The 15,855-nt window shown below is 32.8% G+C and overlaps 1 protein-coding gene across 1 annotated transcript; it reads left to right on the forward strand.

Moving 5' to 3' along the window:
- The first annotated feature begins 679 nt into the window (after positions 1-679).
- Positions 680-14,953, forward strand: LOC140059891 (heterogeneous nuclear ribonucleoprotein L-like). Its single transcript, XM_072105867.1, has 16 exons — positions 680-854; positions 3,483-3,604; positions 3,943-4,030; positions 4,243-4,325; positions 5,553-5,628; positions 5,790-5,874; positions 6,420-6,517; positions 6,760-6,844; positions 9,466-9,582; positions 9,697-9,965; positions 10,327-10,448; positions 10,860-10,989; positions 11,487-11,561; positions 12,248-12,323; positions 13,331-13,426; positions 13,882-14,953. Exons 1-16 carry the CDS (start codon positions 780-782, stop codon positions 13,938-13,940), a joined length of 1,656 nt encoding a protein of 551 aa, XP_071961968.1. The 5' UTR covers positions 680-779; the 3' UTR covers positions 13,941-14,953.
- The last annotated feature ends 902 nt before the right edge of the window (positions 14,954-15,855 follow it).

The following is a 15,855-nucleotide window of genomic DNA, read 5'->3' on the forward strand; positions in this document are numbered from 1 at the left end:
TTTTTTGCATGGAAAATTTTGCAATTTTTATGTCACCAACACTTTATCTTTCGTTTGTTTTGCATTTTTTACAGTAAGCCTCTCTGATATCACCCTTACTTTAAAGATGTATTGTGCCCCAAAATCATGAAAAATAAAGATTTATAAAATCAGATTTTTAATATGCCAATTTGCACTGAGTTTTAATGAAGTTATTCGCTTCAATAGGAAAAAAACGAACAAAAATAATGATTTCACTTATAAAAGGACCAAATAAACGGTTATTAGCCAAAGCCTTTAAATTATATAATTTTGTTGGCGATCCAATTGTCAAAGTGAATAACTATTATGTAACATTAAAATGGTATATTAACATTTTTTCCCTATAGGCCTATGTAGTATTACAAAAAAGAAACGTTGTTGGGCAAAGAAATGCTTATTTATATTCCCCTCCCTCTCTAGATATTCCTTCCCACGTTTTACTGTATGGGTTGAGCTTTTTAAGTTGACCATAATTGTATTTACACAATAATAAATGTTTGTTTAAATGGGCCTATTTTTATCCATACTGTATTATTACGATAAATTAAAACACGGGATCGGGAAAGAGTGAAACGGTACTCTTCTTCGATCCCTCTCGGTTTATCTTTCATTCAGGAATGTCGCCCTCTTTATTACAATTACTTTGGGAAGGGAAAAAGAGAAGCGACGCCATCTTGATCAACTACAGCTTTTTTCAACAACTTCTCTCTAGCCTAGGCCTATCTCTCTCAGTTTTTAACCTAAATATTTCCGTCAAGATGATGTCAGGTTATGATGGACATGCTGCTAAACGACAGAGGACTGATACAGGAGGTCGAGGAGTGCAGTCTGGTGTAAGTATACTATGCAATTTAAGGGCAATCTTATATTAGGCCAGCCAGCCAGGCTTGCTTTTTTGTCGAAAAGGTATCATGGTGATGAATGGTTGTAAATGTAAATGTGCGTTAGTGAAATCCCGGTGAGTCGTTCTGAATCTACACCCGGTATCGCCCGGTAGGGTTTTATGATTTAAAATGTAGTGCATTTTATACAAGTACATGTTAACATTATATTGAGTGTTATTGTGATATTTAATTGTACGTTTTATTTATATATTTTTAATGTAAAAAAACTGTCAAAATTGGTTTATTCCAGAACTGAAGACCGCCCTCTCTTCTCTGATAAGTGAGTGATGTTTTGTGGAGCGCGTCGAAGCGATTGAGGCGTTTGATATTAAAGCCCCCTTCCCTACGTTTTTTAGATCTAATTTAAGATCACAAACTATATTTAATGTAAAAATAATACTATATGGTCCTATTGCGATAACTTTTTTCGTCTTTAAACGGTTAAAAATGTGAAAAATAAGTCGATTCTAATAATTATAGCGGCCCGCTATAAATAGGGATACCGAGAGCTGACTCCATTTTCATTACCACGATTAAACAGCGCGCACGTTACTATGCGCGCAATGTCATTGACGCGGTATTTTTTTACTTTGGTAAACACTTTTTATTAGGTAATTATTCTGAAAATAAATTAATTATGAAAATATCCTTTTGAGTAAATATTCATTTACCTATTATTCTATAAGATCAAGTATTTTTTATTTCCATTTCATTCAACCAAAAATGTTAATATAGTGGTTAAAAGATCGTTATCGCCTAGCGCGTATAGCTTTTGTTTACTACGAAACCCTCGGACGGCTCAATGACCTACCATTTTCAACCTTATTTTTGTAGTTGAGCCTCTTATGACCTCAAAATGTATTTTATTCCTACACCAAGATAATATAGTTCCACATACCATGTGCTTGTTACTAAGAAAAATATTAATTTTAAGTGCTAAAAAAACAGTTTTATCCCGATATGAGGTCTATATAATTCGAATATTTCGTAGTAACAGCCCATATACCATGAAAAATAGCTGTTTTGTCCATTTTAAAAATAATTTCTTTAAAATTCCGAGAGGCTCAACTACAAAAACGCCATTTTATGGTATGATGTCATCGCAAGCCAATCAAACCTTCGCATTCGACCGCTCCGCATGTCTCACGGTTGACCGATTTTGGATTCTCGCCCTTTGATTGGTTGACGCGAATCAACACACAGCGGAATAATTTTCTCGCAAGTGCCGTGAAGTCACATGGTGTCAGGCCTGTCCAATTACACGGGAAAATAATGCATTGAAATTCTTCGAATGAGGTTAAATAAACACTCTTTTTTATATAATAAATAAGTACTATCATATTTGATTGAATTTTACAATGTTGATATACAAAATATATTACTTAAAACCGTGATTTTATATAATTATTTTGACGAAAAATGACTAGTTCATACAATTGTCGACTGGGGGCGCAATTTGTTTACATCGTTCGTGGCTAAAAACGATAATTTTCGGCGATGTTTTAAACCCTATATTTCGAAAACTACAAGTCATATTTTCATAATTCTTTCTTTATTATAATATTGATACAAAATACTAACAGGCAATGTATAATTTGTTTGCAAAATATTAACTTTTAATTTTACATCGTTATCCCTACTATAAATCCCAAAATTGATTGATTGATATTTTTGTTTTTCACCGGTAATTCGCCCACTTTTCGATCGATCGTGAGGCCAAAACAAATGGAAGACTCCTAACTTTTCAGCGAAAATACCGGGTTTTCCCCAATTTGTATCAACGGAGTCTGGCAAAAATAGAAAGACAATTAATGCAGCAACTATACAACGTCAGGCTAGGTATATAGCTAGCGTATGATGTTCGTACGTTACCGATGTTTACCAGCTAGGCCTACAAAACTAAGCCTAGCTAGGCTAGGCCTAAGACCGTCCACGAGAGGTCGATCGCCGCGAGCTACTTAGGTAGTGCATTGTTTCTCACTTTTTATCATAATTTACCATAAAACGTACATTTAAGACAAGGAATGACATGGTTTAATGTTTTTAAAGTGATATATATGTATTATTTTCCAAAAAACGTCCAAAATTGCAGGGAAGGGGTCTTTAAAATAATAATTTATTTTAAGCTAAGCATAACTAAAAAACACATCTAATTTTGTATTAAAAATAATTGCAAATATGACGTGTTTGTTTTGTATATTTCGTAATATTTAATTAGCCTAATAATAATAATAATCCTACATGTGCATATTATTACAATTATTATACTGAATTTTTTTTTTTCTTTTTTGTGTCGTTGTTTTCAAACAAAAAAATTGCGTTTAGTTTATATCTTTTGTTTGTAAGTTGAATCAGGCTGACTGCTCGTATCCTAAAAAAAGACAAAAAGATACATAATAATTAATATAGGCACATTGAAATATTATTATTGTTGTACTAATTATAGGACGACTGTCTAAAACCAAAAAAATAAGTTAAAATACACTATATCACTTTATATCACACTTTTCTCTAATTTTCAATATTTTAAATCTACCCAGGCATTAATGACACAATGTATTGTTTATTCATTTGTAGGATCCATTTGAAGAGTCACATGGCAAGCCAGGACCGTCTAAAGTCATTCATGTCCGTGGACTTGCTGACAATGTAACAAAAGGTGATCTTGTGGAAGCCCTTCAACATTTTGGACAAATCAGGTAATTTAAGATAAATATACAGCAGTACTTAATCAATTACAAGTAACTCCCATTCTATTAAACAAAAGAAAAGTAGCCCTTACATTTCCATTATCGCTTTCTTCATTTTTGATAACAAACCTAAAGCTCTGTTTACACTATCAAACTTTATGTGACAAAAAAATGTGATGTGCCCACATACATGGACATGATGTCATATCACTACCGAATTTGGGTATATCACTACCATATTTGGACACATCAGACTTTTTATGTGAAATTAGTTTGATAGTGTAGGCAGAGCTTAATATATCTCAAATAATTGATAATTGTAAATCATTTTGCCATTTTCTCATCAGTTATGTTTACATGATGCCAAGACGAGGACAAGCTTTGGTAGAATTTGAAGAGTTTTCTGGTGCAAAGGCATGTGTAGATTTTGTGAATGTAAGTATTTGATTGATAATTTGAATCACTTTGAGCAATAAGCGCTACGTAAAATATTATTATTAAATTTATGTTAAAAGATCTTTATTTGTTTAATTAACTTTTTTTTACAAGGGTAGCTCTAACCGCTGTACTACAGCAGTACAGCTGACTTGAAGATGCCCTAATGACAATAAAGGGTATACATAAGTAATAATTTTTGTTATTTACAGGAACATCCAGAAAATGTGGTAAATGTTGCAGGTACCCCTGCATTCTTTAACTACTCAACCAGCTCAAAGATCAAAAGGCCAGGGTAAGATTCACTACATCTTCAAGATTCTTCATTTTGTTTTTTGTTTTTTAAATAAAGAATATTACTTTTGTACTTGGAAGTTTGTTTACAGTCTGATAATGATATACAAAAGAAATGCAAAATTCTTGAGCTAATAAAGAATTTGATTTTAAATTCTAATTGTTCCAATTAGGGTCGTTTAACACAGAAACAATTTTAGTAACGTGTATTTTAAGTAAAAAATTTAGCTATATTTTAGATCTGTCAGTGGTTTACTGACATTAATAAACTTGTAGAACTGATTAATTATTAGTAGTAATAATTAATCAAAGTTGAATGAACTTGATAAATTTTGTATCATGATTATTATTCATAAAATGCCTGGTATGAATTTCAAGAAAAGCCCCCCTATTATATCACTGATGAGACTTAATTAAATGGTTGATTAATGATTAACTACACATATGTTGCTGCTGCTCATACAGTACTTGCATTCTTCAGTTAGAGCTTGCTACGTTGTGCTTTACAAATATGTCTGATGCCTACGATAGTTAAGTATTGCAACTTACTAATACTGTTACTTTTATTTTAATGTAGCACATCTTAATCCTGTGTTTGGATAAGGGGATTAGACAATATTATAGTAGGCCATTTGGCAAAATGTTAGGAATGAAGTTACTTAGTAGTTTACAGTATTAGGCATATTTATACTGTTTTTTGGATAATGGGGATTAGACAATATTATAGTAGGCCATTTGGCAAAATGTTAGGAATGAAGTTACGTAGTAGTTTACAGTATTAGGCATATTTATACTGTTTTTTGGATAAGGGGATTAGACAATATTGTAATAATTGGCCATTTTGCAAAATGTTAGGATGAAAGTACTTGCAGGATGGTAGTAGTAGTTGACAGTATTAGGAAGGTGTGTCACAGTATGTGCTATGCAAAATATACATAGGATTTAAAATAACTAGAGACCTAAGCTCTCTCTACACTATCAAACCAGTTTGACAAAAAAGTGCGATGTGCCCAATTATGGTAGTGACACAGTATGCCCAAATATGGTAGTGATATGACATCATGTCCATATGGGCACATCACATTTGTTTGTAACATAAACTTTGATAGTGTAGACAGAGCTTTACTGGAAGAATCTTTGGTGAAATCACAGCTAGATGAAGTAAGGAGTGATATAGAACAGCAATGTCCTACCATTAATATTCAAAGCCTGTTTTTTTTTTTTTTAGTGATGGTCTTGATGAGAGTGGTGCCAATAATGTACTACTTTTTACCATTTTGAACCCTCGCTATCCTATTACCACAGTAAGTACAAGAAATTAAACATCATTTGAAATTAACCCCTCCCCCCCCCTCTTAAATACATAAATAATTTATTATTAAAATCTAGAGTTATCTTCAATATGGACCAAACTCTCTGAGACATGGCTCACTTTCTAATTATTAATTGATGTGTTTATTTTCAGGACGTTCTTCATTCCATCTGCAAGGGATATGGTGAAGTTCTTCGTATTGTGGTTTTCAAGAAAAATGGAGTACAGGCTATGGTTGAATATCCTTTATATGATATTTTAATATCTACAGTATATAATATAAATCATTTCCTCAAATCATTTTAATCCATATAATGTGTGCTGAGTTAATGAAAGCTTTTTATATGTTATATGCAGTTTGCGGTTCACCATGTATATACAGTTTAGAAAAGAACTGTTGATTTTCTCGATGTTTCTGGTTTTCCAGCAAACTGTATATCACCATATTGATTTCGCCATGCAAACCTTCAAACAATATAAGCTTTTTATTGCCAAATATTGCCTAGTAATAGAGGTGTAAGACAATTTTTTTTATTTAAATGCAAAAATATTACAGGAGATTGTGGTATGGGCACAAATTAACTGCTAATATGAAATACTGATATCTATTTCTGACAACACTAATAATATTATTTGTTAATGTTAGCACTCCGCCATTAAATAATCCTGTATCCGCCTTGCATTGTGAGATAAAAGGTGTAAAAATGCAACTGTTGCACTATGCCATTGTTAAATCCCAAGTATATCATTGTATTCGAGTTATTTTCCTTAACACTTTGTTTAAGTTTGACTCAATTACTAGCTCAACATCAGCACTTCAGAACTTAAACGGCTGTGATGTGTACTCTGGTTGTTGTTCTCTTCGTATTGACTATGCTAGGGTATGTACATTGCAGAGTGATTCTATTGAAACTATGTACTAAGCACTTAGTTTCTAGCCATATGGTCATTTAAAGGTATAATTAGCCAGTCCACTGCTTGAGGAAAGCCATAGCATGTTGCTTCCAAAGATCTCAAACTGTAGAACCAGTTGGTTACTTTGTTAGTTACCCCTTATAGTCCTTGAGGAAATGATTGTATTGTGCTCAATTATTCAATGTTACTCTTTCTACTATTCTTGCAGCCCAAGACACTAACTGTACACAAAAATGACTCTGAAACTTTTGATTACACCAACCCTACCCTCGGAGCCACTCCAAACAACCCGAGTAAGTCTCTTTTAAATAATAACATTCTATTTAAAATGTACATAATGTGTTTTTCCTGTTAATAAAAATAAATAAATGACGAAAGGTTTTTAGAGGGAACAACAATTTAAAAAAAAAGGGATTGTTTCAAAATTTGTTTTTTAAATTCATGGGGTTGGTCAATGGTAGCATATCAAAAACTTTGTTGTTGTTTTCCATCACATATTTCCAGGGTTCTTGCCACGACGGTTACCAGTGGTAGAGGGTGTGGTCACCACTCTCTACAGTACATCAGGCCTTGTCTTTTTAAAATTGTAGGTGTGCTACAAATTCCACTCCTCAATACATTCAGGGGTGCTGTAGGTGTGCCGTTTGTATTTTGGTGTGTAGAAGTTTACCAAATTTAAGTTTGTTGTAAATCCCACTCCTCGGCAGTTTAAGTGTATGTTGGGTGAGTGATCGCACACGCTCACCTCAAAAGAAAAGGCCTGATACATGCTGGCAAGCACCCTGTATTTCATAATGTACTGTAAATTACATGGTTACATTATATGGCTGTGTTTAACATTAACCACATTTCTTTTCAATTTCAGCACATTTTTTCTCAATCTCCTAGAGATAACCAACATTCCTTTATATTTAACAGTAATATATTATCATGCATTTACTTCCTCAATAAGCATACAATGTTTTATCTTTCAATTGTAACATTGCAACCAGTCTTATCATATCACGATAAGACCATTTTCAGAGTGACAACACATTTCAGCAAGTTACATAATCGACTCTCAGAACAAGATCAGGTAGAACGCAAGCTAACACGGAATACAAATGACGTTCAAAGCACAACAATATTCATGACATTCGTTACCTCTCACTAGCATTCAACGTAATAATATCAGAAGTTGAATCAACATAATAAGCATTGAAATAGTACACCAGATATATGGTTGAAAGATGCCATGTGATATCACCATAATGTATATTACAAGACCATGATCTGCATAAGACATGAAGGCCTCACTGTTATCATAACCAGTCAAGAGATGCTGACAACAGTCATGTGACAACAGTCATGTGACAACCAACGTCTATTTGTCACCACATATCTTTCATACAGCCACTTCATACAGTGCCTACAGAAAATGACATGAATGAACACAACAAGGTGACAATGAACATGGCAAGGTGACAATGAACACAATAAGGTGACAATGAACATGACAAGGTGACAATGAACATGACAAGGTGACACAACATGGTGACCGCAGGAAACATGAAATCATGATTATACACATCAGTTCATTTGAAGAGTTAACAACACCTTACATTGTGTGGATATGGTTCTTCGAACTTTAACCTTTACACAAAAGGGCATTCCTGTCTTTCAATTGGTTTTCTTTACGCATCAAGCCTGTCTACCCTTCCTTTGTGGTGTTTCTTAAAATGATTTCATGTACATATTTTTCACACAGAACAGTAGTTAATTTTCTCATACTAACATACGTTACCATTCTTAAGTTGTTACATATTTTTATACTAGACATGTTATATGATGTTTCATTATGTTCTATTATCATTGTGGAGCATATAACACAAACATTGTATCATTAATAAAAATACAAAAACCTGAGTGTTAGTTTTTATTACATCATCGAGAAAAGGCAACTTACAGCAATATGACTCTCACCAACCTCAAAACAATGGAATATTCCAACTAACAATGCAATATTCCAACCCACAATGCAATATTCCAACCAACAATGGAATATTCCCACCCACAATGCAATATTCCAACAAATGAAATAATTGAATAATGTATATTTACAATGATGAAGAAATGTACATGGAAGATTCTTAATATACAAACCAGCATTTGAACAAAAACAATATACCGTACAATAAATGTACATTATATTATCCTGCATTTAACTGAAATAACTTGCCATTTTATATATGAAATTTGTACAAATATATAGCTCACCCAATTTGCAACATTACAAAAAGAAATTACCATTCTGGTCAAAATATCTACAAAATTCATTGAAAATTCAATCTCTTTTATTTTTAAATACCTTTTATTTGCTGGTTATGACCATACTTTCTTCTTCATCTTCCCAATATATTTGGAATCTTTTCCTGGTTTCCTCCTTTACCCCCTTACTGATACCCGGCAGAGGTTGCCGTCATGGTGGTATTTGAGAGATTGTTGCCGAAGTTGCTCTCTGGCTGTGCGTTGACAAGCCTGACGTGTTGACATCGTCAACCTGAGCACACTTGTGTGTAAGTCATAGTGAATGTTATTTTTTACTTAGGTAGTTGTAATTTATATAAGTGTATTTAAATAAATATAATAATTAATATACTGTGCAATAAATCCAATGTTAACATGTTGGTGTTTTAATATTTAACTATGTTCTGTTGAAAAAGAAAATGTTTGTCATAATCTTTGGTTTCTTTTTTAAGTACAGGTTTTTATCCATACAGGTTAATTATGTTTTAAAAAGTTAAAATTGGTTGTCTTTTCATAATTTATTTTTCTTTCCACGTCATTCAGTCGGCATTGCCTACTTATTATTATGTTTTATAAATGTTAAAAAGCTATTTTGCATACAGCTAACGTGTTTAATTTTGCTTAATAGGTCGTGGTTCAGCGCTTCTAGATGACCCACCAGAGCCAGCTTACAATGGACCAAGTGTCCGAAGCAGAGGTGGAGTCCGTAATGACGGCATGGGCCCAGGAGGTGGTGGACGTTATGGTAATGTCCATTATTTGTGAACTCCAAAATGTGGAATTTGTTAGAAATCACAGCCGCTTTGGTTAGTGCCAACGTACTGATTTATATCTAACTTTATTTCCATTATCTATTTAGGTATGGAGCCACCTATGCCTTCATATGGTAATGGTTCTCGTGCCGGTTACCAAGAGCGTGGCTTTCAAGGTCGCGGCGGTGGTGGATATCCTGTCGAACGAGGTGACTATGGCCAGTCTTACCAGGATCCATACGGTATGCAGTCTCCCTCTGCATTATCGTCGGCCATGACTGGTGGCCCCGTGGTGATGGTTTACAACATGGACCCAGAGAAGATGAACTGCGAGAGGCTTTTCAACCTCCTCTGTCTGTATGGAAACGTTGTTAAGGTAACTCATTCATACACATTTATTCAGTTATTTAACTGGGGAAAACACTAGAAGCAAAAGCTTGTCTCATGAAGGCCCCTACAATACAAATATGTATTTACTCTCATTCTCTTTTCAACTTCCTCTGTCTGTATGGAAACATTAAGGTAATTCATTCATTCAAATGCATTTATTCAGTTATAACAATAATAACTGGGGGCCACACTAGAAAAAAAAGCTTGTCTCATGAAGGCCCCTACAATAAAAATATGTATTTACTCTCATTCCCTCATCCTTTGGATTGTATCTAAAGCTGTAGGTTCAAACAACCATACTAACTTTTTAGTGTGTTGTTATATTACAATTTCATTTGTGTTTCCAGGTCAAGTTTATGAAGACAAAGCCAGGGTGTGCTATGGCCGAGATGGCTGATGCCCTAGCAGTTGAAAGGGCCATTACTAACCTGAGCAACATTGAATTCTTTGGAAAGACTATCCAGCTTGGGTAAGAATCTTATGTAGAATGTCAAATAGCATATATTCACCAGCATAAAATAGGGCTGACAATCCCTTCACACACTAAACTTTAAACAAATCTTGATTTCATGAGATGTTGAGGTTTCATAAGAGATCATTTCAAATTATTTTCATCATCGAATACATTTTTACTTTAATAACCTATGATTTCAATTTGTTTGTTTCAATTAAGTAGAAGTTTATGAGGCAGTCCCTACATAAAGCAATGTGTATGATTACCAAAAAAAAAGCTTGCCTACAAAATTGCATTAACAGCTTAAAGAGCAAACAAAATGTAGTTACAGCATTAGCTTAAGTAGTATAATTTGGCATGGTACCTTTTCTGCATTGCAATATTACAAAAGTAACTCATCTTTATGGTTATCTTATCTTACTATAGCTTCTCCAAACAAATGTACATTGCTCCACCACCAGTAGTTGGAGACTTATCTGATGGTACACCTGCGTTTAAAGATTTCTCAAGTAGCCGTAACAATCGCTTCTCAACTGTAGAGTCTGCTGCCAAGAACCATATCCTTTTTATCATTATTGGAAATCTAACATTCCTGAAATTTCTATTCATGAATAAGACTTAAAATTTGCATATATGAAAAGGCCTTTAAAAACGTTGAAAAAATGATTGTTTTTTAAGTTTGTTACAATATGATATAGATATTTTATCAGTTTGACTTATGGATGAGCACTTATCGTTTTAAACAAAAAGATAATTTTGTTATTATCTTAAAAACATTTAAATGTATTACAGCTGAGCTGGCATTACATTTAATAGGGAAAAATTGTTTAATGTTCGCATAGGAAATTGAATTTATAAAATGTTTTGGTTAAAATAAAACTTCAGTTTGACAAGAGCCATATGTTCTAGATACGGTACTAAGTAGGTGTAAATCCCATGTAGTCAAAACCTGTTTAAATTTGTATTTTTTTAGATTTGATGGTGTATTTTGTTATATGTATTTATTTTCATTTGATGATTTCATTATATTGTTGTACCTTAATTATATGTTCACGTATTCAGCAACCGTCCAAGGTGCTTCACTTCTTCAACTCCCACCCAGAAAGTGATATTGAAAGGATAAGACAGGTAAATATAGAAGAAGCCATCAAATATTAAAACACAAATTAAACCACATTGATCTCTCTTTCTAGTCCATTCAGCTTCACAAGTTTTACCTCTAAGGCCACAAGACTTAAGCTTCACAGTATAGTTGATTGAATAAAACTGTTCTGTTCATAATAAAAGTATAAACGTAAGATGTACAAGGAACCAAAATCTGCTTACAATTAAAGTTCCAGTGGCTAAGACCAACCATTTCTAGAGCTCTTTTTTTCCTAATACAGTACAGTGAAAGACTGGAATACCATTCCATACTCCACACCATTATTAATAAAACACCACTAAGCTGATCTCTAAATTTGACTCGCTAACCCCCCCTCTCCCCCCTCCTCCTTTCCTCCACCTCTATCTACACATAGAGTGATAATTTAGTTTTTCAATTACATAATAAAGATCAAAATGTTTAAAAAATAAAGGTACCTAAATAATTAACCTGTAAGACCTAGTCTTCACATGTCAACTTTGTATTGCTGTTAAGAATTTTTTTGGGGTTTTTTTTTCTCGAAAACCTAGTAAACAACCTTGATAATACTTGTAGTTCAGTCATGGCTATTAGTATTGGGCGTTTCTAACTCAGATCCTAATCTAATCATCAACCATCCAATTGAATTAGATTTCTCTAATTTAATCGTTTTTATTTCAATCATTTTTAGGTATTTGTGACATGTGGTGCTGTAGAGCCGTTAAACATTAAAATGTTTGAAGGAAAAAGCAATGAGTATCAGAAAGGTTAGTATACTGAATAATACTAATTTATTATTTATTCTATTTAAAAAAACCTCCAGAAATGAAGAGATACGTTGAAATATCAAATCAATACAGAAAAATATACAAAACAATTCAAAGCTTAATCTCTGTCTACACTATCAAGCCAGTTTGACAAAAATGTGTGATGTACCCCAAATATGGTAGTGATATGCCCAAATATAGAAGTGATATGATGTCCATATATGGGCACATCACGTTTTTTGTCACATAAAGTTTGATAATGTAGACTGAGCTTTAGATTGCCCTCAGTAAGAGTTAAAGATAATTAATATGGTTTTTATTTACAAGTGTAATAATAATAATAAATGTTGATGTATTTCTGAATAAATTCAATTAGATAGTTTTACCTCGTAATTTGAAGAAAAAAAAGCTAATAAGTAATATATTTCAATTTATTCATAAACATGATAGCAGCTTTTACAAATTTATGAAATTTGTAATTTATTCCGGTTAATTGTACCGTAGATCGACTATTTACACAAAAAATGTTTACTTTACAATTGACATTTGTAATACAATGTATTTGAAACATCTGTCGCCACCAGGTGACCTCACAAGTTGTATAATGTCTTTCCACAATATCTGGTTGTACAGAAATGTGCTGATAAATTGCATTTAAGTTTAGACACTATTTATTATAAACCCAAAAGTCTACACAGGCAGTCGTGTCAAAATTACACTATTTACTTTAGTTTAGTGTACTGAGTCAGTCACTGCTATAATTATTAAGAATATAATATTTAATATATTCTTTATACTGAATGACATTTTCAGTGTTAAGGAATTGTTTTTCAAAGTGGTTCAGTAGAGAACATCAACAATATAAATTAAAACAATAATTTACAGTAAAAGCTTGCTAAATAATGTATAAACAGGTTATACAGTGAATAAATTATAGTTTCTGCAGTATAATTATTTATTTAATTACAGTAATTAAATTAATATAATGTTGATTTCCTCATTTATAGGTGAACGTAGCCGTACAGGCCTAGCTGAGTTCCCCGACAAAGCCAAGGCAATTGAAGCCCTTATTCTCTGTAACCACACACCCATGCAAAACCCAAGTAAGCGTACTACTGTAGACAAATGTTTTTACCTGAGATTAAGTTAAATTTTTTTTTTTCATTATCAAATTTACTTTGAAATGGCCCTCGTTTTAAGCTGTCTACACTATCACTACACTATCTTCATATATGGACATGATGATTACCATCACACTTTTTTCGCCAAACCAGTTTGATAGTGTAGACAGCGCTTTAGATATTTTAACTGTCTGTAATACAAAGTCACATTTATAACGTGTATTATGTTAAGGTTAGGCATATGACCTAATTTACAGCATCACATGTTATGTGTATGTGACAGATTCAATTACAGATACAGTACCAAGAAGCAGCTATTATAGTATGTTGAGAATTATAACATGAATATTGTATGCATTATAAATGTTATTGGAAATACATTGTATTTATTTTCTGACAGAAAACAGAAATATTTAAACTTTTTTTTTTCTCTTCAGATGGCCGTTTCCCGTATACTTTCAAGCTGTGCTTCTCAAATTCAATGCACGCCCAGTGAACCTTATTTCATAATCAATTATTACGCCTGTTAATAGCTTTTTTAGTAACAAGATGATTAGGCGCTATTAACCGTGTAATATTTAAAAAGAAATCACCTTAATTTTATTCTAAAACAAGAAAATTAAGAATTAAAACTGAATAGCTGCCACATTTTGTTTTTTGAATAAATTTGTAATCATGACCGATGTCTAGAAGCCATGTGTTTTTACAATTTGTATATAATGGGAGTAAGAGTAAAAATCAATTTGAAATGCATTAATTCAATGTGTACGTATTTGAAATAAAAATGCTACAGTATTAGAAAAACAATGAAGCTGCTAGTCAAAGAAAGCAGAGTTTTTAAATTTTTGTGGGTGGTTATTTTAAAACAATTTGTCAGCATTACGTTGATTGTTTATTTGTTGTGGTGGATTTAGGGGAATCCCCCTCTCCACCACTCCTATCATTTTTATCCTAATCGCATTTCAATCAACTATAATAAGTCGATACATTTTATTATTTTGAATGTTAAATGCTTTTAATGTTTATACATTATTTCGTTTTTTAATTTTAAAATATAAATTTAATTTTAACAGCAACTCACCCCTTTATTGATTTGCCACTGCAAGGGGTAGTCAAGTTGATTTAGTTTGAAGATATTCACAAGCAGGGTAGAAATAAATGCATGGCTAATTTTGCACCATAACCAGCAGTCTTTTGGGAGCCTATCATATTTTATTTTTGTGATCTAGGCCTGGGGAAGTATTAGTATAAGCATATTCATTTATTATTGAGTAGATGCTGTACTGCACTGAATTAATGTGAACCAGACAAGTACTAATCTATCTAAAGGTTCCTTTCTGACAATGCTTTCTTTGTGGTTACCGGCCTGTTAAGAATCTTTTCAAGAAACCATGCATGCTTTTCATTTATTTGTATCTACAAAATAGTTGTATAGTGTAGAATTGTTTTTCACTGGTATTGATTATGTTGTAAAAGTGCTGATTAAAAATGTCTTCAACAAAATCTGAATCTTGTGTTTGCATTATTTTTGTTTATACCAGTTTCATATTCAGTAATTATGGTGGGCCCTTAGTGGCCTACATGTACCTATAATATTACAACAAACCTACCAGATAAAAGACAAAACCAGGTGTACTAAACTCAAATCGATGTGTCGTCTGAACGCGTGTTTTTGCACAAGTTTACCAGTAAAGTTCCGTCTACACTATCAAACTAGTTTGACAAAAAAGTGTGCCTAAATATGGTAGTGATATGACATCATCATGTCTATATAAAATTTAGCTTGAAATTGAGGTTAAAGCAAATTGCTTATTCGCCCCTCTGCAATTACACATCTCTTGCATACGGCTGAAACTCCTGGTGGTGGTTTTCCAGAGTTCTTTCAGGTTGGATGGTCAAGTCACATTTGTTTTCACATAAAGTTTGATAGTGTAGACAGCTTAGCAAATGGCATTTTAGTGTGAACATGAATTGTATGGGAATAAATCCAGGTATGAGTGAAATTACAAGAATATCAAAGTTATCCATGTGGAGGACATTCTGATTCAGTCGCGCGCCTATATGACGTCTTATTATGTATAAATAGTATGATATCCTTATAACATTGATTAAGTGGGACAAGGCCTACTATGTTTAAATGCATGATCCTTTATTAAAATGATTAAGTGTGACAAATACATTGCTATCACACGCGAAATATTTACACTATAATAATAACATGTATATTTATATCTTCACTTTGGTGCATATTCTGCCAAGCCCAATTACAGGGTTGGTCATAGGCCAATTTGAAATACTTTTTTATAAATATCCCCAGGTACGTCTCTTCCGATTTACCAGTAGGATTACCAGCGCTAAGATTGCGGATTAAGTTCTTCTGTGGCTTACTGTGCATTTTTATACATTTGTAA

Source organism: Antedon mediterranea, chromosome 10, assembly GCF_964355755.1.
Source record: "Antedon mediterranea chromosome 10, ecAntMedi1.1, whole genome shotgun sequence".
Lineage (NCBI taxonomy): Eukaryota > Metazoa > Echinodermata > Crinoidea > Comatulida > Antedonidae > Antedon > Antedon mediterranea.